Source organism: Anoplophora glabripennis, unplaced genomic scaffold (assembly GCF_000390285.2).
Source record: "Anoplophora glabripennis isolate ALB-LARVAE unplaced genomic scaffold, Agla_2.0 scaffold31, whole genome shotgun sequence".
Taxonomy (NCBI): Eukaryota; Metazoa; Arthropoda; class Insecta; order Coleoptera; family Cerambycidae; genus Anoplophora; species Anoplophora glabripennis.
This window is the reverse complement of record NW_019416897.1, coordinates 52,703-76,182: the sequence shown is the minus strand read 5'-3', so window position 1 is coordinate 76,182 and position 23,480 is coordinate 52,703. Positions and strand designations below refer to the sequence as shown.

Sequence of the window (23,480 nt, the reverse complement as noted above, 5' to 3'; positions counted from 1 at the left end):
ATTTTAAAGAATAATCGTGATAACAATAACAAACAATTAAAGGAGCTGCGGAAAGTGTCCCCCTCCTTGTTATAACAATAAATTAAAGCAGCTGCTGAAAGTGTCCTCCTCCTTGTTCCAAGCACTTTTCACACCTGTTCCTCAAAGAATTAAAGACATTTTCTAAGATGCTCGGGGTATTGTTAATTTCACGAATTTTGTCTATAAGTATGTCTACAGATGGTTTAAATCAGGAATAGGCAGTTCACAAATAGTGTTTTTAAGGTAAGGCCACAAAAAGAAATCACACGGCGTAATATCACATGACCTCGGTGGAAATTCATGTTCAGCATTGAGACTTATTAGTCGATTTTGGAAAACTTCCCTCAACATATTCATCGCCGCGCCTGCCGTATGTGCCCTTGCGCTATCTTGTTGAAAGTAAAAGTTTGTAATTTCGTTTTCTTCCAGCTGGTTAACAAAAGGAGCGATAATTTCTTCTCTATACCTTTGCGCAGTAAGAGTACCATTAAAAAAATAGGTCCATAAATCCTCCTTCGATTGAGAGCACACCAAACTCCAATTTTTTGAGCGTGTAGAGGGTCCTCGACAAAAAAGTTATCTGGTTTTTCAGAAGACCACATTCTCATATTCTGTGAGTTTACGTAACCACTTAAATGAAACCAGACTTCATCAGAAAAAAAGGTGATATTATGAAGTTCACCGTAGTTGTTCAAAAACCATTCACAAAATACAGCCCGTCGCGGAAAATCAACTTCATGAAGTTCTTGCTGACAAGTTAAACGATAGGAGAACAAACGCAAATCTTTTTTTAACACTGTGTGGCAGGTACCGACTGATACTCCCACCATTTGTGATAAAACACGTACAGAAGTTCTTGGCGCATTTTCCATTATTTGTTGGACATTTTCTTTTAATTCTTCAGTCCGCCTTTTAGGTCGGCCGCTTCCTTCTTTTCTTGTTACACTGCCCGTTTCACGAAAAACATTAACACAACGCTGAACTGCACTTTGAAAAATTTTGTACTCAACAACGCCGGGAAATTGATTTTGAAATTCTATGAAACATTCCTCAATAGAATACTTCCATATTCCATCAATCTTGCGTCCATTTCTAAAGTAGGACTCTATGATAAACACTTTTTGTTCTTGAGAAAACACCATTTTAAACGCTTTTTAAAACGAAAATATTCAAATTGATAGCGGCGATATAGCGCTTTGACAGATGACGTTTAAGTTCATTTGCTATACGCTACGCCCTACGTCCAAATTTTCAGAACCAACTTGACCACGTTTTTATTTGAACGCTCGTTAGGTAATGCAATTATTTCGAAAAATGAGTTGGCCGTGATAATAATTTATCAAACTTGAGCCCAACTAATAACTGATATACTGAATACGTTGAAAAATAAACACCGATCGAATGGTTTTTACTTTAATCCTAGTGTCAAAAAAAACAACAGATTTGGGAAAAAATTTCTCTTTTCACGAATTTGTCTTGAAAATTGACGCAACAATGTTTATTGTCTCCAGTAGTTACTCCCATTGAAAATGAGACGGTCCGTATTCTTTCAAGCACAATAATTGAAGATTTCACAACCATTCACCTTTGCATATTCATAATCAATCACCGTAGCCACTACATTAATGATTATTTATACACAGCGCATGTAACACATGGAATAATATTTATTTATTTTTCTCCGGAAAAAAAGGTCCGGTTAGTGACGAAAATCACTTTACCAGCCTGTAACTTCTATATTTATAATTTCGTTAACATCTTTAACACCACGTAACACTACTGTGTCCCGCGCATCGCTGTTTGTTTACGCTATTGTCATGCATATTTCCTATATGCGACGGCAAACAAGTGTTGCGGCTTTAATGATTGTTAAACATCGCATTAAGTGGACAATCGACGGAAAAAACAGCGTGAGGCAACGTCCCGCCGAGATGGATCGGTCACTTTTTGTTGGCTTGTTAGTTTTTCAATCAGTCAACGCCCACGCCCTCTCAAAATTAGGCAACTCCAGACGACTTGATAGAAACCACTCGATGCAACGCGCAACAGCCGATTCCTCTTCGACGGAATTAAATTCCGTCCATTAGGGCAAATTGGAAAATTATGGAACTTCCAGAATACGCATTCTTCACGCGATAATTATAGGAGCTCCTTATAGAGCGTATTGGGAATATTACTGCTTTAGGAGATGATAAAATCTAGCACCTACGTGGAATCCAAAAATTAGCATTTCAATGTTCCCAAATAAACGTTAAAGTGTAGAACTAAAATAACACAGCTCCACAAAAAAAAATCGAGAAAATTACCCATGGAGTCTGACCAAGTCTATCATATGTTTTCGTGGTCACAGAATCCAAATTCGGGGATTGAGTGATCAATGGATAGAGGATTTATTACGTTTTTGGGCCTATTGCACTGAATGGTGGTTAGGGCCTACCAACATAAGTCGTTCCTGGGCGCAAATGCGGCCTGCATAATAATAATATGCCGCCTCCTCTCCCGCACAAGTCTCCGACTTATGGGCTAATTCTTGTAGTTAGAATGAGGAGTAGAGATATTATTATTATTATTTCTTGAGGTTATGAAAAATCCTGGCGTGATGGGGATAAATGGACCCCGAATTTGGATTCAGCGACCCATAAAACATGATAGACTGCAGGGGTGATTTTCTCAATTTTTTTTTGTAGAGCTGTGTAATAATTGTAGGAAAATTTCATTTTTTTTGTGAGAAATCATTCCATTAATAGACATTCTAATAATATTCGCTACTGTAACTGTAGAACAAGTAGAAAATTAGAAGAGAAGGAGAATAGCGTCAGTAATAACGGTCAGCATTGTCGTTAAAAAATTTTCCTCAGTCTTGATTCAGTCAGAGTTTCTTCTTTATATTCTTCAGCTACTATGTCATTTTTCTAACTTCCCAAACGCTTCGAAGTAGCTGCTGTGAAATGCATGATCGGTATATGTGGTGTGGTCTCTGGGTTTCTGAATCTAGCAATACTTGTAGGTATTATTCCGAAAATATTTGTTAAGCCTGTAATTGAGAAATAGTCAGGTGTTTGCTATTAATTACGGATGCAAACCAAGTAGAAGTAGCTCTGTTGGGCTAATGTCAAAACCTCCCCTCAAAATCGTGACAGACTTTATGTGAATGGAAGATGAACAATAAAGTATCACTTTTTTGTAACACCTAAACGTGATACAATTTAGAAAAACAACTTAGAATAAGTCAAAAAGTACCTTCATCAATAAAAATTTATCGTCTGGTGCGTTTCCACTGGCAATTGATATTATTTTTTTAACCTCAGGAAAGGATCATGTGATAAAACCATTGAAGAAGTTTGTTAATGTCTTTAACATCTCTTTTTACTCGTGAATCACTTGCATCTACATGCTGATGATCTGTTGTTTCCATTCTAACATCAGCGAGATCTTCCAATCCTTCACTCACAGAATTCACCGCTAAACTCATTTCCTTATGACACTATCTTTCGTACTTCTTCCACGAGCAACACTTCTATCAGTCGTCATTGATTTCATAATTGGTTGCACAATCACCATATCCGTCGAAATTCGACAATTTAATTTATCAGAACGTCTAACAGTGAAAAATCCTGCTATAAACCTTTGATAAACGCTAGGTCCATTGAGTTATCTAATTGTAGCATGTCCTGCAGATATAAGTGGGCAGACTTAGCATAAGGAAAATGTCCTGATTTCTTTAATGCTATTCAAATGAGCTTGCCAATCTCCCATACGTTCAGCTCTTAAAAACTCCTTTGCAATAGTGTACCGAAGACCTATACCAATATTTAGCTCTATGTGAATTATTGTAAACTTACCACTATTTTTTTGGTCTATTTTGACCAGATTATCAAGTATTGAATATTGGGACTACATCGAAGACAATTTTTTTGACTAAATAGCGTATTAATAGTATATTATTCAACGAGCGTATAATGATGGGTATTATTCACGAGGTGAAGTTTACGGCCACGAGCCGCAGGCGAGTGGCCTAAATCACCGAGTGAATAATACCCATTATACGGGAGTAGAATACTATACTTTATCCACGACTACTAAATATTTTTGTTGAAGTTTTTTTTGAAATGTTTCGAAAAACATGGTATGTTAAGAAACAGATATACGACTCGCACAAATGAAGTCGCTGATGGCTCAGTGTAGATGCTCTTTCCCTTCCAACCGCGGGTCCCGGGTTCGAATCCGGTCTAGGAAAATTCACTTTTTTATTTTTTTTTATATGTACAGCACTGAATTGAAAATATTTAGTGGTTTACACGATAAAATTTTAAAAACGGATTGTTTGTAGCAGAACAATATAATATTATAGCTAAATTAAGGAAGCATCTGACAGTAGTGATTAATGACTCATTAATCACTGCCGTGATTAATGGGTATTATTAAGGTCGAGCAAACAGACGTATAATGGGTACATTATACAATAGTCGTGGATAAAGACTAATTTATATGTATCCATAATTATTTGAAAACCAACCATTTGTTAAAAAATACACCAAGAAAACTTCCGAACTTGTACTGTTTTTTCTATCTTCCAATCCTTGAATAACGAATATTCCCTATGGTAAATTTCTGTAGATTTTGGAAGAAGTAATCCCAAACATCCATGAAGACCAACTGATTGACTTTTAGAAACATCTCTTCAAGTTTGTTTCTCCTCACCCATCCACACGAGACCAGATCAAGACTCGAAATTATGCAGATCCGTGGAAAAGCTCGCACGTACTAATAAAATGGAACATCTAAATACGATCCATCACCACGTTGTCACGCGAGGTGTCGATATCTCCCATCTCGGGCGCCCCTTCAACAAAAAAACAGGATAATTGTGCTTCAGCGCTGAACAGTCATCGTCTAATAAATTCATGGATCCAACAACGTTAAGACAAACGAGTGTGCACGGTTATTTATGTAGAAATGGTTGCTGACACGCTGGCCTCCCAGGTCCGATTGTTCGATATCGCGTTTGATCCTCGATTACGCGGAGGGGTGTCTGATCCTTGCTGCTGATCATCGGTGCATGCGTTACTGATGGGCGTTGCGTCCAAGATTAGATACTAGGGCTACTTGATTGTGAACATCACAGATAAAATCAGATAGGCGTGTACACCTTTGAAGTTGTACGTGGTTCAATGCGTTTACAAATGTAATTGAGAAGGATGTAGAAATAATTATAAGTATTTATATCTTAAGTCTAGTTTGTGTAGCAAAGCAAGCCCTGTCTTGTAGAGTCCAAGAACGACTTGTTGGTGGTTCCTGATCAGTAAATGAATATGGAACCATGCAATGTTTTAAGAGATAGAATGTCATAATTTCTAGTACTTGATATACTTTTGGAAAAGGATATTTGGTGCTTTGTATTTCAAACTAGTCGTTCAATAGAAGGAATCTAAAGTTGTTTTAACTAAAAGTGCGAGAAACTTTAACTTCCACTATACATATAGGGTGTCTCTGAAACATGTGCGTTCCCTGAAAAGAGTGATATAGGGCACGAAAATGAGCAACTTTTATTAAGCAACTAATGGTGTAAATGCTTCTGCTTTCGAGAAAATTAATTAAGAAAATTAACCATAAAATGTAGGCGACCCTGTGCATCTTGTGCACGTGCGTTGTGTGTTGCAGTATTACTTAGCTGGCATATAAAATGTTTCTGCACAGAAACTAGCAGATTTGGTGTTAATGTACGGAGAATGTCAGTACACGTTAAATGAGACTTGTTAACATACACATTAATTATATCTGAAAAAAAATAAATAAATTTAAATTTGGTACAGGATATTACATAATAAATGCATTATATGAATATAGGAAGGATAAATAAAACGGTCAGGGGCAGATATTCAGGGATACCGTCTTCTTTTTTGTTTTGGAGTAATTTTCTATAAGCATAAATGAAATGTTTGCAAAAATAGTAACGTTTTTTAAAAAAGCAGAATAAAATACATGAGTAAGTACATTTCGTCCTTTTTCGGTAAGGCGCACAATTTGAGAAAAATTTGCAAAATGTGATTTTAAAACCCTTCTTAATGGTATTATGACAACATACAATTTGATGACACACATTTGACAATACTAAATTTGACCTCTCTGTGTCAATAAATGGTATATTAATATCTTCAAAAAGTAATATAGTTTAATTTCTAAAGTTCTCAGTGTGATGAACTAGTTTGGTGACCATCTAGATCGCCTGAACTGAATCGGCTTGACTCACAAAAAAAACGAAACAGTTCTGAACATATGTTAATGTGAGGCGTTTCTTATTTTTTTTATATTTTTGCTTTTTAACAATTTCACTTTTTTTAACACTCGGAATACCGGAATTATTATTATTTAGTTATTGACATTATTAAAAATATTTTCACAAAAATTATTTTGGAACTCAGTAATTTAACTGCTATAAAGTTATTTAACATTTAACGCATTCAGACACAGAATTTAAGAAAAAAATTCAGATACAGACAATGGTAATTTATTTTTTAATTATTATGTTTGAAAAGTGTTGAAAGATGTAGCAGAACTTCAAGCACATACAAAAAGTGTTTTGTGTTTGATGTAGGTTATTTGGAAATTTAAATATGTCACAAAGTACTTGAAAGGTGCTTCAAGGTCTATCAGAAGTTCAAGCACTTTCTCAAAGTGCTTTGTTGTTGACATGCAATTTGAAATTGAAAATTTTCCAAATAAAAATAGCAAAATTTCATTTTTTAAATTCTGAGTACTTATTTCAAATCCTTTAAATGTGCTTAAAACTCTGAAAGGACTTCCAGCACTTTCAAGGAGACTTTGTACTTGACATGTAATTTTAACAACTATTATTTACTCTTTAAAATTAAAATCATGTACAAGTAATTGATACTTCCAAATTGAAAGTATTTTTTTTTAATTTTTAGTGCTTGAAAAATTTAAAATATATTTTGACAGATTCTATTGAAAGGGATATGTGCTTAATGTTCTAGCAGAACTTCATATGTTTTAAAAAGAGTGCTTTGTAATTGATGTGCATTTTCATAATTTTACAAATGAGAGAATTAAAACAATTCATTCGAATTTTTGAAAACGTTTCATCAAATGTGCTTGGTATTGAAATTTAAAGGTTTTGAAAATTAAATGAATTTAAAATATCAATTGGAATTTGTTAAAAAATTCTGAATATTTCAATTCCTTCAAAAAATGCTTAAAGCTCGATTATAACCTCAAGCACTTTTCATAGGTTTTTTGTATTTTTGTACCGAAGCGATTCATATTTTCGTCACCACAATATTTGAAGTGTTTAAGGCAAGAGGAGTCGTACAAAAAATGCCTTTAAAAGCACACAATACATTCCTCTACCAGTGCATGACGACAATTCTTACTTTTAGTACAACTGCAAGCAAGGAAATTTCGTTCCCTGAACGGTTTGGAATAATCCAAGTAAAATGCCGACAAGAATTATCTCTTCCAAGAGCTTAATAATGTCGTTACATAAATAGTTAACAGATGTAAATCTTCTAGATACTCGAGCAGTCCCGGTTTGTCGTTTTGCTGCAATCTGCAATGCGACATATGCCTCATTAGTCACATCAAGGCGGTTCGCTGGTAGACGAGATAGATAAATCGGACGTAATTAGCAATTTTTAATTACTCAGGTTGGTGGCATTTAAGAAAAATTACTCAAGTGCCATGTCACTCTTATCAACTGAAAAAAGATCTATAAATAGCAGCACAGGATTTAGAAATTTGCGTCTAGAAAAGGTAGAGTTGTACCTTCCTATACAGAGTGATATAATCTTACCTAGATGATTCATAAAGTTGTTAGTTACCTACTTAAGAGGGCTCTATAGCAAATCAGCAATACATTTTTATAGATTTTCTTACACAGTTTGTCTAAATATGAATTGATGCAGAAATAACAGACTTTCCTCCAATCTAACGTAGATTTTCTATAAAATGGAGTTAGTTTGAAACTCAAATTACCTTTTGTTGTAAAGAAATATGTAATTTGAACAAGCGGCATCATAAATTACAAATTTCTTTACAACAAAAAGTAATTTGAGTTTCAACCTAAGTCCATTTTATAGAAAATCTGCACTAAAATGGGGGAAAGTCTGTGATTTGTGCATTAATTCATATTTAGACAAACTGTGTAATAAAATCCATAAATATGTTTTGCTGGTTGCCTATTTGCTATAGAGTCCTCTTAAGTAAGATTACTCGCTTTATTTAGTGGAATATAACACGCATTTTTGCGATAAGGCCATTTTTATAATGAATAATTTCTGCAACGAAATGGTTAATATTTTCGTCAGGTATTTATATATAAAAAATAACAAACATTACCTCATTTCAGAATAGTTAACATTTGTTTCGTCCTATAAGTATGCCATTTATGTGTGGATGAAATGTAACGTATCACTTGCTGAGCATTTTTTACTCAGTTTGTTTCGGCTGTCTTTTTTTGTGCTTGGCGTCCAGAAATATAGAGTCTTATTAATTAGCAGATTGTCGGCCCCTTGTAACATATTGTATTACAGCAGGTTGTTCGATCCTACAGTGAATTAGAATACTCAATAGCCGAAGTCTGTCTTCTGCGTGCGAGCTTACAGCGTTGCCGATAAGACACCAAAAACACAAGAAATAATAATTTTAAGTATGTAGGTACAATAGTAATCAATTGAAATAAAAGGTGACTAATTTTTATTATTCTCTTTTTCTGAAAACATACTATAGACGTTAAATCGGATAGAACCAATTTAACTAATCTTGCACTCAACTCCATTCAATTTTAAACAATTTCAACAAAAATGTTGTGGCGAAACAACTCCACGACAATGCGCCCACACAGTCAGCTTTGTTCTAAAAATTACTGTCCCCTCTCAGCCTCCTTACTCGCCAGACCTGGATTCTTCTGATTTTTTCTTACTTCCAAAATTAAAATCAGTGCTGACAGGGCACCGTTTTCAGACTAATGATAACACCCAAGCAAATTTGTCACAGACTTTAAAGGTCATCTTAAATAAAGCTATCCAGGAATGTTTCGCAAAATGGAAACACCACTGGGAAAATTGTTTGAATAGCGTAAAGATGTAGAGGATACACTTGAACTGAAATGATGAAAAATATTTGAATATCCATCCATCAGTAATCACAATGAAATTTCCCAGGCAGAATACTTTAATAAAAATCCCAAAACTTCCCAACTAAATTTTATATAGGTACTTTGAAAAAAAGACTACAAATTCATTACGAATTACAAAAAAATATTTTCCTAGTGTTTTCTAAATACAGGCATATATTTTATGAAGTATAATCCTTTTTCTGCGAATATTTTTTCATTTTAATGCATGCAACATTTCCTATTCGAATTGGTGTAACACGGGATATTGAAGAAATGTAAAAGCAAAGAGTACTAGAAAAAAATAAGAACTTAGAGAACTTAGAAGTTTATATGAACACTTCGGGAAAATATTTATTCCTGATGAAAAAAAATCCAAGAGACCAATTCCATTCAGAATTGATGGCAGATTTCTAAAAAAATATTAAAACGGAAAAAAGTCAGTGGTGTACCATATTTTTTTATTATAAAAGGTTGTGGCAATCTCGCACGAACGCCACTGCTGCAAGTAGAAATATTCGGATCACCCCAAAAATGTACATTTATCCCTACAAAGCGTTTTTCAAATTCCGAATCAATATCTTTAAAACTCTGAAATAATGAATAAAAATAAATAAAAAATTAAAATTTAAACACTCTGTATATCGAAAACGAAGCATATTTCGACCTACGTTTATATGAACTTTTTTTCACAATATAACCTCCGAAACTACCCCCTAAAATATTTCACACTTATTTACAAACACCCTGTACAGAAAAGGTACATTTATATCTTTTCAACAAAACTCAGGAATTTGAAACATGAGAAATGACAAAACGAACGGTTGGCAGATCACTTTTGAATGTTGTCATTGAGATTCGATTCATAGTTTTCCACACAAAACTTTTAATATTTTTGTCATATTCAGTATTTTTACACTCGTTAAGTTTAATTTAGACAGTCTTGAAGCGCTCCCAGATTTATGCTCAAATGAACTTTTTTTAAATTTTTTTGCAGTACTATTGACTTTTAAAACATCTAAACTTATTTTAACACTCTCGCACACAGCAACACAAAAATCAAATTTTCTATATCCTGTTTCAGTATGACATCATAATTAGGACGTTGGTGCGAAATATTTTATTCTCAATTCTGTAATGTTTAATTATTTTAAAAAGTTTAAGTGATGTCGAATCTTCTCCTCTAATTGTCCTGCTTCACTTTGACACAATAATTTAGGAACACCCCGTATAACATTTTCTTATCAAATATTGTCGAGAAAATCGTGCACGAAAATTTGACAACGCCGCCACCGAAAGCACCGAACTCTGACAAACACTGAACTTGATAAGGCTCTCAGATAATTAGAGAGTAGAGAGATAAGTGAGTGTCCAGAGCTGGTACGCCCACGTGAATTCTTCGTACTCCGGGCGATGGAGAAATGTTAATATTTGAAAAATTTACTTTTACCTCTCAGCGCCGCGCGCGGTCCATTTTAGACGAATTTTAATGAGGATGGGAATGTGAGAAAATGTAAACCGATACCCGGTGCCTGATGTCGATCTCGCTTGGGCCTGAGGAGTTGTTGCAGTGCCGAAACTTACATATTCAGTTGTGTTGTATTTGTTCTTGGATAATGGCAATGACATACCTACATAAAATTATAATACAAATATTTAATGTTCGATTTTAACTGTATATCGGTCATCCACAAATGGTGACATTTCTGTATTCATAGAGTGCATTCGCAATGCTATTGATTTCCTTCTAAGTAGATATAAATTTCTTATAATAATTGGGGACATAAATTTGGACATTGACGCGAATACGGTGCATGCTAAGGATTTAAGGAATATGTTATCGATGTATGGTTTGAAGCATTACATAAATGTGCCTACAAGAATCACCCCAACTTGTAAGTCTTGTCTTGATAATATTATTACAAATATTAACTTAAAACATGTTAACTCAGGTATTTGGGACATAGATGTCTTTGCTAATGTTACGGATTTTCAGTCTATCTGTAAGTTAAAGTCTGAAGGTACTTTTTGTAGACGAGTAATAAATGTTTTCTCAGTGTATGTGAAAAGTATATCGATGTGAGAATAAATCATGAAGTTAAATTAAAATATTTAATTCAGTGAAATCTACTACAAAACAAATATTAAATAAACTGACATTATTTAATGGACAATAAATATATTTAAATTTAATATAAGCAAGACATTAAAATATATTATTTTCTGAATTCCAAACTTGAAAATTGAATATTTGTCATAAGTGTAATTGTGTGTATGTGCTTAACCCGGACCTGTTCAAAGTATGCGCGTTTAGATTACCTCGCACACTCCACTTCCCCGCAATTTGGCTTGACCAGTTCCCATACTTTGTGATAGGAAACATACAGGTATACACTAGGTGCTCTGTGGTATAACTTGATATCGCTAAATTCGTCTTTAAAAGGGCTATCAATTTATACTATAACATATAGAGCGTCTTTTTTAAAAAAAATGTCGGTAATGTTGTAGGTCTGTCAAAGATGGCTAAAACAAAATAGAAAATACATATTGCAGAAAAGTGAAAATTTCTATTAACTAGGCCAGGGCGGATCTGTCGAAATATTCCACTTCTTGGATATAAGAGGGGGCAAGCTAATTTTTGCTGGAATACCTTCAGTACAAGTCACATAATAAAAATGTAGATCCCTAGATCTGGTCGATTTTTCAAATTTTTCAATTTTTTTTTTAATATTATATATATAAATAGGCATTTTTTTAAATTTAAACTTTTTTGCAATTTTGAAAATGTTGCGGACCTTGCCCAAGTTCAGGGATCTACACTTTTATTATGCGAGTTGTACTGAAGATAATCCAGAAAAAATTTGCTTGCCCCCTCTCACATCCACCTCAAAACAGATCCGCCCTTGTCTAAACCTGTTTCAGCGATTTTTTTAAATTTCAACTGGTAAAAAATATGAATTTTGTTCTATCATTTTGCGACACAGTGTATAGTTACCAAATTATAACAAAGACAAAGAAGCGAATATTATAGAATTAAACTCTGACAAAATGCAGATACATTCGTAGCAAGTTGAACAGTCAAAGAACTCCTTCTGAAACATGATTTTCTTACATTCAACCGAATATTAGGCCAACTTTTCCTGTTAACTGATTATGGAATGTTCTTACAAGATTAATTTCATATATTTACGTTCAGCTGACAGATTGTTTAGATTGAGATAAGATTCGATGTGTGTTTGTGTACGGTATAAAGTTGGTGTTGTTCGCCAGATATGCGATAAGCTTTCAACAAAGTACTTTAGGAGTGTCACCAGCCATTTTTTGTGCTGTGTAAAAAAATGTCGACCTGTTAACCGCAATTCCACAGATTAGGATGTACCGGAAAGTACTTGAAGCGAAATGCGGCGTGTGTTTTTTAGAATTTTGATTTATTTTTTAATTCGATAGAATTAAGTCATCATCGAAAAATAGATGGCAGGATTTGAATTGTATGGACGAGCGAGTGAAGAATTTGAAAATTCATTACATGTACGGAGAGAGTGTAGCCGAGACTGTGCGAAAATTACGTGGAATTTTCGGTAGAAGTAACGCCCCGAATAAAATAGCTGTGAAAAGATTTGGTCAGGGCAATTAAATATTACAAACAGATCCGAATCTTCATCGTTTTGAGGATTATATAAGTATGGTTTCTTTTTGTCAGTCTTAAATTAAAAATAATAAGGACCAACTATATCATACTGATCGTACCATAATATCATTTACTTACTTAGTAAATACTGATTGTTTCGAAAAATTTCCTGGTGTCTAAAAGTCTTATGAGTCTTGAAGATGTTGCAAAAACAAACATGAAACGTTGACGTATATACAGGGTGTCCGGGAAAATGTTGGAAATCTTTCGGGTGCAGATAGAACATGAAAAAATAAGATGATGATGATGATGTTCATATAAAAAAAAAATAGAAATCATGGCCCTTTTTATAAAAAATAAAACATGAATTCGTTTATTATTCTTTTTCTCGTAAACGATTCATTTTATTGACAATAAACAAGGGTACCTTTTTTTAGTCTAAGGTTGAAGCTACCCAGGTTTATTATTTTAAAGTCTTTATCACACAGAGTGTTAAAAATGTAGGCATTATGTTGTAAAACTTAGCCCGCCCCTGGTAAACTAAAAAAGCTAAATATGATTCAAGGACACGATTTTAAGAGGTCCTTACTAGTGTCCTTCACATAAAATTTGTATTAAATTATACTAAGTACTTTAAAAATTATTCAAGAAAAACCGATTTCCAGCAGCGTCCTTTTATCATGTTCTATCTGCACTCGAGAGATTTCCCACATTTTCCCGGACACCCTGTATAAATTGGTTAAGAGAAGTAATATAAGACTGACATAAAATCCAGGAAAACTAACGATCCTGGAACAAAATTATAATTCTTTATCTTCCTATTTTTTTGCAAAAGTAAATTTTGATTAATACGTCCCTGTCCACAAAAAAATCAATGCCTGTCGATACACACCCCGAATTGATTACAGTATTTATAAAACGATAAAAATTTCGTACGGCAGTCAAAAACCACATTTAATTTTTTTAATAATGCCCGGTATTGTCAACTATGTCGCTCGTCGCGTAAACGTACAAACATCCTTATCGCAGCCTCTCGTAAACATCAATTCGAATCGGAGAGATGGGCGACGCCTTCCTCGTTCTGTATTTTATTAGATCAGACCGCAAAAGCGCAGTAAACACCATAAATTGTAATACGGCAAATGAGATCAGGTAAACACAAATGGCAGGAATTGATAAGTGCTCCCGAAAGGAACTTTACGAAAGAGTTATAGATTGGTGGCACTGCCCTCGGATACAGCAGAGAACTGTATACGGATTGTAATAACACTAACTCTCACGAATTCCCCTCGAATAGACTCGTACCCTTATAATTTTATACAAGGTGTCCCATAAGTAATGGTACATGGAGCGGCAACTGGTTCTACACACGAAAATATTACGAATTAACCAAAAGTTGATACTTAAGAAGATACAGGACGTCAAGGTGAAAAATTTGTTTTTATTTTTTTTAAATAACCGTTTAAAAATTACAAATATTGCACATATTTTGAGGATCCGAGGTTTTTGTGGCAAAGAATTCAAATTCGATCTGAATTTTGGTTTTACTTATTAGAGGGCGCCACTTGCGGCACTTAGCAATCTTAGCACGTCTTTAAAATCACTTCTTTTGCTCATGTTCGATATTAATTTTAATCACGTATTCGGATGGCCTGATAAAAGACAGAAAATCGAAAAAACAATTTACTAGACTTTTAAAAAATAAGCAAATTACCTTTGACTCCCATTAACTCGCAACAGGGAACAAAGCATTCGAACATTGAAGAGAAACAGCTGATTTCCTCAGTCGTCTTTAATTTTGCAATAGGTTTCAAAATCAAAGCATCGCGGATTCTTTATTAACAAAGTAATGAGTGAGTTTTTTTAACCGTAGTGTTATTTTAAACAGGTAGGTACCATACTACTTTTTGAAAAGCAATAAGTCATACAATACGTACTACAAACTGAATAATTAATTGATAATACTAAAAACTCATATTCAATTATAAAACTAACTAACCTAACATTCGAAAACAATTATTATATCTGTTTAACACTTGTTTATTTTTTAAGTATTGTAATAATAGGAATCAATATATATTTTACTATGAAATGAAAGCTATCGTGATTGCTTTGAATCAAACCTCAGCTGTTCACACGGAATGTGCCAGCCAAGTGTTTATTTGCCCTTGAGATAATGTAATTTATGAGTATATAATGTAGCCCAGAATGCCGAAACTAAGAGAGGTTGTTCTTATTGGTTAGTTGTGTGCTAGCTTGAATACATGTTGTTTAATGAATTATTGTGAATTTGTGAGTAATATGCTATACTTGTTAATGTTTTTGAAAACTCCAGGGCGCGCCACGTGTTTCCGGTCTTAATAGCTGTGGTTCCTTCGAAGTGTGACTTGTAAGTTGTACGGGGTCTTATATGCGCTTCGATTAACACATACTGGGTGGTGGTGTTGAGGTAGGTGACATAATAATAGTATGACTCACACACCCGGTAGTGTCTCGACTTATTTCAGGTAACACTAGCTAGTTGTTGAAGAAAGAATGATACATATTTGCTAATTAATATAAAGGAAACGTATGGAAGGATATACCTTGAATTCTAAAGTGTAACCCCCCCGGTGCGTTACCTATTTATTTGTTTTTACGGACAGAACAGTAACTTTGATATTTGTTTCATAAACCCTCTTAATTTCTAGCGAATGACCCGGCTGCTGTCGAGATAAACTGCTTTGTGATGACCAATGTATAAAAGGTAACAATAGCATCTATTTTACATTAGTTCTGTAATTTTTTGAAAACACATATTTCTTTCAACGTAAATATATATTTTTTTAAATCACGTATTCGTATTCTACTAATTTTTCCCCCATCTTCCTGTATATTTTTCTTCATAGATATTTGTGTAAATTATGTTTCTTAAATATTTGTATCTAGAAAACTAACCTTTCTTCTTAAAACGGTCTAAGGAATCGACTTTATTTACTTAAGACTATTACATTGGAAAAAATCACTCCTATATTTTTTTCAATGATTCATATAAACACTGAAAACATCAATAAGGCTTATTACGTCGAGAAATTACAGAAAATTAAATAAAAATTAATACAATTTGATGATATAAACAAACATAAATTGAAACATTTATAAGTCGGTATTGTAAAACAAAAATGTACGATTATTACACGGATATATAACACAAAATAGGTTCTAATTGTAACAAAAAATATTCGACAATCATTAAAAATAAGAGAATGAACTTACCTGGATCATTTGCATATTTTTTCATGAAATCATCAACGGTTCTAAAAAATCTGTAAAGAAAATAAAGAATTAAAATTCATATTAGAAAATATAAATATAAATAAATTAGTATTCGTTTCAGCGTAATGTTTCTCTGATTGTCCTTTTTTAGAACAGAATATCGAAATACGTGAAGAATATTTTGTATTTTATGTACAGAGTCATATAAAGTGAATATTTACTTGTAATTTTGTTGTTTCTGAAGTTATCAAAAAAATAACAAGAACTTTAAGTACATTTAAATACATATGTCTAACAGAACATTTGCTAATTACCTGGCAAGTAATACTACGTACTTTCAATGGCATTAATACTATTAAGGCACATTCTGTTTGTCATACTTTATTTACCTACACTGTAAAAAAATCTGCATTAGTGAAAGCAATAAAGGTTCGGAGTAATCTCGACCACAGTTAATAGGAGCCCGTTAGATGCTCTAGAAAAGCGTGATCGCCAGAAGAACTGGCCTTAGCCGGCGGTAGCAGGTCTCAGTTAGCGGGTCTCAGCCAGGACAGGAGGAGGCCCCCGCGAAGTGAATTAATTTCAACACTGTATATTCTAATGAGTATGATTTATTTTTGCACTCAATATTTAGTTAATTAAAAAATGACTCCATAATAGTTAAATCATATTAAAGAAAAAGTCAATTCTAAATTGATTTTATATACTCAGAATGACTCAATAATAGCTAAATTTAAAACATGTTAGAGAAAAAAAAATTGGTTTTATATACTCACAATAGAGTCAAAAGTAGCTCAATTGATAGTTAGCAGTAACTCGAATTTGAGTAAAACTCACTCATTTCTGATGCAATAGTTTCACTCAGTTGCACTCATACTAATACAGTGAAAATTTCACTGAATCGGATGTGGACAGAAAATGATACATTATTGTATTGTGAAATTTTTTTACAGTGTATAAAGGTAGATCAAGCTGTACATTATTGCAACTCTGATACAGAATACATTCTATTGGATAAGTACAGAATCATTACGTAAAAATCTTATACAGGGTGTCCGCAAATTTCACCGACAACGTTCGACTGCATATTTACGACGATAAATAAATACGGTCTACGAAAAAAAAGTTGTCAAAATAAAATTAATTTAATTAGTAAGTTTAGTATCCCTTTTATCGATCGCGTTAAAATTTGGCACATTTATTTGAACTATTATGGCGTATTATTTGTTAAAGCTTTAGTCAAATCGATATACTGGGTGATAGTTTTCTCCGGTTTCCTTCCACTTTTAGCTATCAAAACATTTACAGTGGTCGTATTTTATTAAACGGACAGCAAAATTGAAAAGGTCGTTTTATTACAAAAAAGTTGTCTCTTGAGAAAATCGCCTACAGAAAACGATTCTGGAGAAAAATGGCATTATATGCAGATCCGTGTCACGGATTTAAAACTGTGAGTTTAGTAGGCGATGAAAACAAAATGTTAATTGCTGTGGACAAGGGATCAACGGTTTTATATCATTTCCGAGGGATGGCCAGCATTAAAAAAATTGTTAGTAAAAGTCGAGGTGAAGATATATTTCTAGATTTTATATAATTTTTGCGTCAATTTCGCAATCCCCTTTGTATCAAAATTCTCTAGATATCCCGCCGAGTACATAATTAAATATTTACGCGTCAGCCAAACAAAACTAAGAATTATCCAAGCGGAGAATGCGAGAAACCAAAAAGCCCTATCCATCGTACCTGACCGCCAGTTTCGCAACTCCGAAATTAATGATATAGTTAACGCGGTGTCAGAGCACAATGGCCCGATCGTTTAGCTTAGATAATCGAGTTAGCTGGGGGCTCACGTCCTGCCGTTCTCCGGATTGCCTACCAGTCCGACAGTTTGGTTAAAAATCCGTCTAAATGAAGGCCTTGTAGAAAAGCGGCGGGCCCGTTCAGTCCAACGGTGGTCTGTTGGGTTTAGCTCTAGAACACGAAGAGGTCATAGATATCACCAAAACCCAATATCTCGAGGGAGACCCTTCGGGTGTTGAGATCTGATTGGGACATTGTCATTGTGCTGACGGACAAAGAAATGTAGCGGTTGTTCTGAACACCAAGAACTATGAAGAGATGTTGCAAGAAATCTTGATTCCAGCAATGATTAGCACGAGACCCAACGTCGATTTTACATGTGAAAAAGTGTCCTGACCTTGTAATTTAAAAGTCTAAAATTGATAAAATGAAACTTATCATTTCTCATATCCAGAAACGTATCATTCTCTTATCCAGAAGAAAATCTGATCCATTGATCGATATTTATATCTGATATGCATACTAGTTCATTGTGTTTTGATGTATGACTTGCTCACGAACCTGTGAAGTTCTGATTCTTGACTTTAAGCTATCATCTATTGAATTTGATATGATACTATTCCAATTAAAGCAGCTCTGCAAAAACTTTCAAGAATTTAAAGAAAAGCTTTTTCGAAGACTCACTGTCGTAGACACGAGTCAAAATTGAGAAAAGTTGTCAAATGTGTGAGCTAGATAAAATTTCTCCTCAGTTTTATGGACAAATTGAAGAGGTAGGTAACTAGGGCTTGGCTTTTCCTTACTTCCCCAATCCTTGGTAGAGTTGTTTCAAAATCTTATGAGCTTTGACTTTGATATGCGCAGTAACATAATTCCGACCGTCGCCTAAATTATTTTACGTCCTAAAAACATTACATCCATTATTCACAGTCTATCCCGAGCTCTCGTAGCGTATACAAGCCTTTGCTCCGATCACAAATATCATAATAAAATGCTCTATTCTTTATTATTTTAATTTAAGCAATAAAATATATATATATAACGAACGTTCGCCAGTTGACTTTATTGATGTCCGAGCACCCTAGTTCTGGTTGTAATGAGGCACGTGGTCTAATTCTGAGTCAATGTTTTCACAACGTGCTTATTAGAAGAATTATGTGGATACGCCACGCCTTTCGCGCATTTCGCGGCTCATGAGATTTTGAAACTACTCTAATATCTAAATGGAAATGTGGATAGAACAAAGCCCTGCAGCAACTCTAAAACCAAAATGCTGGTTCAAATGTGTTGACGACAAATAATTTAGCCTTAAAGCTAGAACACACAAAATTTCTTGACAATTTTAATGAAATAAATAAGGCCGTTGGCTTCATCATGGAGTTAGAACGAAATCAAAATGCAATTTGTGATTATATTTAAACTAAAACTGAGTACTCTCAATTAAATAAATTCTTCACGTGAACTCGTATTTGGTGCACTTGTACTTAAATCAGTGTAAATGTTCTCATTACTGAGTGAGTTTAAATGTATATTAATTTCGAGTAATTTGAATGACGCCGTGAAGATGGCGCCACTTACATTTGCTTCTGTAATCTCGACCACAGTTGATAGGGGCCCGTTAGATGCTCCAGACAAGCGTGATCGAACAGGCATTAGCCGACGGCGGCGGGTCTCAGCTGGTGGATCTCAGCCAGGACAGGAGGAGGCTCCGCGAAGGAAATTAATTTTGACGCTGTATATCCTAATTAATCATTTATGAGTGATTTATTTTTGCACTCAATATTTGGTTAATTAAAAACCAAGTATGAGTAAAAAATGACTCAATAATAGTTCAATTTAAATCATATTGGAGAAAAAGTAAACTCTAAATTGGTTTTATATACTCAGAATAGAGTCATAAGCCGCTCAATTGATAGTTAGCAATAACTCGGATTTGAATAAAACTTACTCATTTCTGATGTAATAGTTTCACTCAGTTGTACTCATACTAATAGAGTGAAATCAATCGGGTGTGCACAGTAATTGATACATTATTGAGTAAAATTGAGTGAAATTTTAGTGAAATTTTTTACAGTGTACAAAGATTTAGTAAAGTGTAACGAAAAAATGGAAAACATGACTTATTAACGGAAATTCAAAAATCACTCTTTATTCTCCTCTGCACCTATATGCCGATATAGTATGAGACATTGTACAACAGTCAATAGTACCTCTAGAAAGATAGGGTCAGTATATTCCTGGACAAACAGCAAAAACTATTTGTATAAATACTAGTAGTATAAATGGTGTACTCTAAAAACCTGATGTTTACAGTGTAATATTATACAAATACAGTTACCTTGAATCTGAAAAAAAGTTATACCTAAAAATCAAGCCAGTTATTAGTGAAAATCATACACTAGAACGGCATGGATCAATATAGACAGCAAATGAATATCGGCCAGAAGACTTAATCTCAAGAATCGAGGTATGTGTATCGCAAAACATACAGAAGTTAAATCAACAACGTGCCAATCAGCCAAGATACTGTTTTACCATTGATAACTGCTAAGGAAAACTGCAAATCAAGCTACGATTAAATGAATGTGAAATAAAATAAAAATTACAAATTTCAGTTATTCTCGAGTTTCTCGAAAATATGGTTAATTAATTTAAGGCCCTTTCTATTTCTCATAATCAAGATGCCAATTCTGACATATTCCTTTTTCAACAAACTATACGTAAAAAATTTCATGACCCTAAAGGGCTCTGATTCCAGTTGCTGGAGATCTTTTATTTGAATGTTACTTTGTTATTCAAAAGGTCAGATCAGATTCAATTGAAATCTACTAGAAACTTTATATTTACATCAACAAAAAAAAAGTGTTCGGTAGCTCCATCTCCTGTGATGACTGACAGGGTGCGGCCCGTAATGTACCGGCGAAGGTCAGTCCGCGGCCAGTCGAAAAATTGATTCATTCGAATGTTTAGTTTGGACATTAGTCGAGGCGCTCGGGCGTTAATCGAATGCCATCTCTTTTAATTTCACAGGGTGTATGATAATGTGGAATTATTGCATTTCATTAGCGGGCGAGATCCTAATATGTCTCTCTCTTGTAGTTCTTATTTTGGTAACAAATCGGTTACGTTATATGAAGAGGTGTCTGGGGTCCGTTGTTGGGAAAGCTTAGATGAGTTATTAGTGGAAGATAAGTAATATACAGGGGGTTACGAAATGAAATGATATTATGTCCCAAACAACTCGATAACTTCTGAGATGATATTGTACTAAACGCTGAAATAATAGTAATATATTCAGTGGTGGAATCAAAACAATCATTCGTTTATGTTTGTATTTAATAAGTACGAAATTAAAAGCAAAGTTCAGAGATACTTTAGTATTTCACCTTAAAAACTAATGTAGAAGCTTTGTTTAAAAAAATGTAAAAATATGTATAACAGCATATCTGGTAAAGGCAACTAACCCACCGTATACATTTAAAAAACGCCTCTATAGAATACTGAGCCGGTGGTATGCTGCTACGTATACCTGACCTAGAAAAAAAATGGCTTGTCACAGAAGAAGCCTTGTTCAAATTAATTTTGATACTACCAAAAACACGAATTTGTCGTTTAGGAACTTATTATTTTTTCCCATTTTACAACCATCCGGTTAATTAGCCTGTGATTAATCGCCAATAAAAGATACATGAATTCCTTTATTAATTTATTTTCCCACGACAAACTGGTCAGTCTCTACAGCATTCTTTGGAGTTGTTGGATTTTTTTCGGTGATTTATGTTGGTAAATGATAAAAGAATAGTTATTAATAGTAATAATACTTAGGTCGTAATTCCCTAGAAGGTATGTATAAATATCTATTTTGAATACATACTAACACAATCAGAACTAAAAATGTTTGGAAAGCACCGTTAAACAAATGTTCAAGATCAGCGGTTTCCAAACTTTTTTAGTCACGGTGCATTTTGTAAAATTTGGATGCACTTAGGCACACTTACTGAAAACAAACAAAGAGGAGAATAATAAGAAAGGAAGGGAACTATGCGTATTTCGCATTGCTATTCCTGCTGCAGATGATTAAGATTTTCAAATCATCCAAGTGTTCCAAAACTGGCCCGAATTTATCATCGGCACTGATATGCTCGCATGCGATTTTAAAGGCTTTAAAAAATGCCCGGGCCTAGCCCAAGATATGAAGGCGAGACACTTGTAGTTAGCAATGAATGATTGTCACCGTATGTCCCGGAGACCACCTGAGAAATATAAATTTAATAAAGATTAATAATATCCATTCTGTAAGCGAAACCCTTCAGATTATAAATGATAGGGACGATTCATTTGGATAATAAGAAAAAATGGGACGTACGTCTGGTGGTTACGATTACATCTGTGACTTTATGGACGACAATTATTAATAAAATGTCATCGACAAGGGTGAAAGTTTATTTTAGGGCGGTAATAACGAAACCTTTGTCTACTCTTGTATATCTTATGGCGACAAAGAGTAAAACCACGGTCGATAGCCGTACGGTTTAAGGCGTCAGTACTTAAATCGATGTGTCGATCTGCCCGGGTTTCGAATGCGGCCGCTAGACCGTAGATTAGCTATGCTTGTACGGAGGATTGGCACCCTCTGTGCAGGTATGGTAGGGTGGAAGAATGTTGGCTTGGGTCAATGTGAGAGATTGACACCGGTTGGCATTTGACCACCCCCCTAATTAATGAGGTTTTCCAGGTTTCCCTCATTCCTGCACTGAATGGTGGTTAGGGCCTACCAACATAAGTCGTTCCTGGGCGCAAATGCGGCCTGCGTAATAATAATATGCCGCCTCCTCTCCCGCACACAAGTCTCCGACTTCTGGGCTAACTCTCGTAGTTAGAATGAGGAGTAGAGATATTATTATTATTGTTATTATTATTATTATTACCACCACTGGCGTGGTAGACGGGGAGTCAGTGCTCTTCTTTACTGCATCCTGCAATTTAAATGTGGTATTTTTTCGTGCTACTCCATTTTTTATCTGGACCCAGATTAACTCAATGGGATTTCACAGTAGTAGGATGGCAAGCCAAGTACTGTAATCCCACAAACTGCAGCCACTTCACCCACTTCATACTTAATGTATTGGCCTTTTTCTCTCTCCGTGATTTTCAGTAATTCGGATTTAAACGTTGTGTCGTCGAATTCGATCTTTTTCGATTTTAACCAGTACTTCCACCTTTCTCCATGCTGATGTTGGCAATTTCTCTAATCGTCGACTATGATATGCATTATCCATTACAATGACAGCACCAGGTTCCATATGTGGCAAAACAGATTCAAACCATTTTCAAATACTTTGCTATTCATATTCTCATGATAGTCTCCTGTTCGCCGTGACTCAAAACCAAGTAAACTCTATTCCAAAAAACCTGCTGCACTTCCAATATTCCCTTCATGCACGTAACGGAAAAATATCCTCGGACTTCTCCCGCGCGTACGACTATTTGCCTGTGCCGACAGAATAATCCGGAACCGAATACACGCAACCCAATTGACGTCACGGACCAAACACCAATGAAGACCAGAACAGAAGAATTCCTAAAACTGTGCAGTATCGACTGCTGTGGGAGAATGCGGCACAATTTTATACGAAGAATTTACAA

At 34.5% G+C, this 23,480-nt stretch overlaps 1 protein-coding gene across 1 annotated transcript in view; it reads right to left on the bottom strand.

Moving 5' to 3' along the window:
* LOC108905708 (mRNA-capping enzyme) overlaps positions 1-23,480 on the bottom strand; it is a 51,692-nt gene that overhangs the window by 4,858 nt on the left and 23,354 nt on the right. Inside the window, exon 4 of the mRNA XM_018708691.1 lies at positions 16,035-16,084. Coding sequence (XP_018564207.1) covers positions 16,035-16,084 — 50 coding nt within the window. The remainder of the gene's footprint in view (positions 1-16,034; positions 16,085-23,480) is intronic.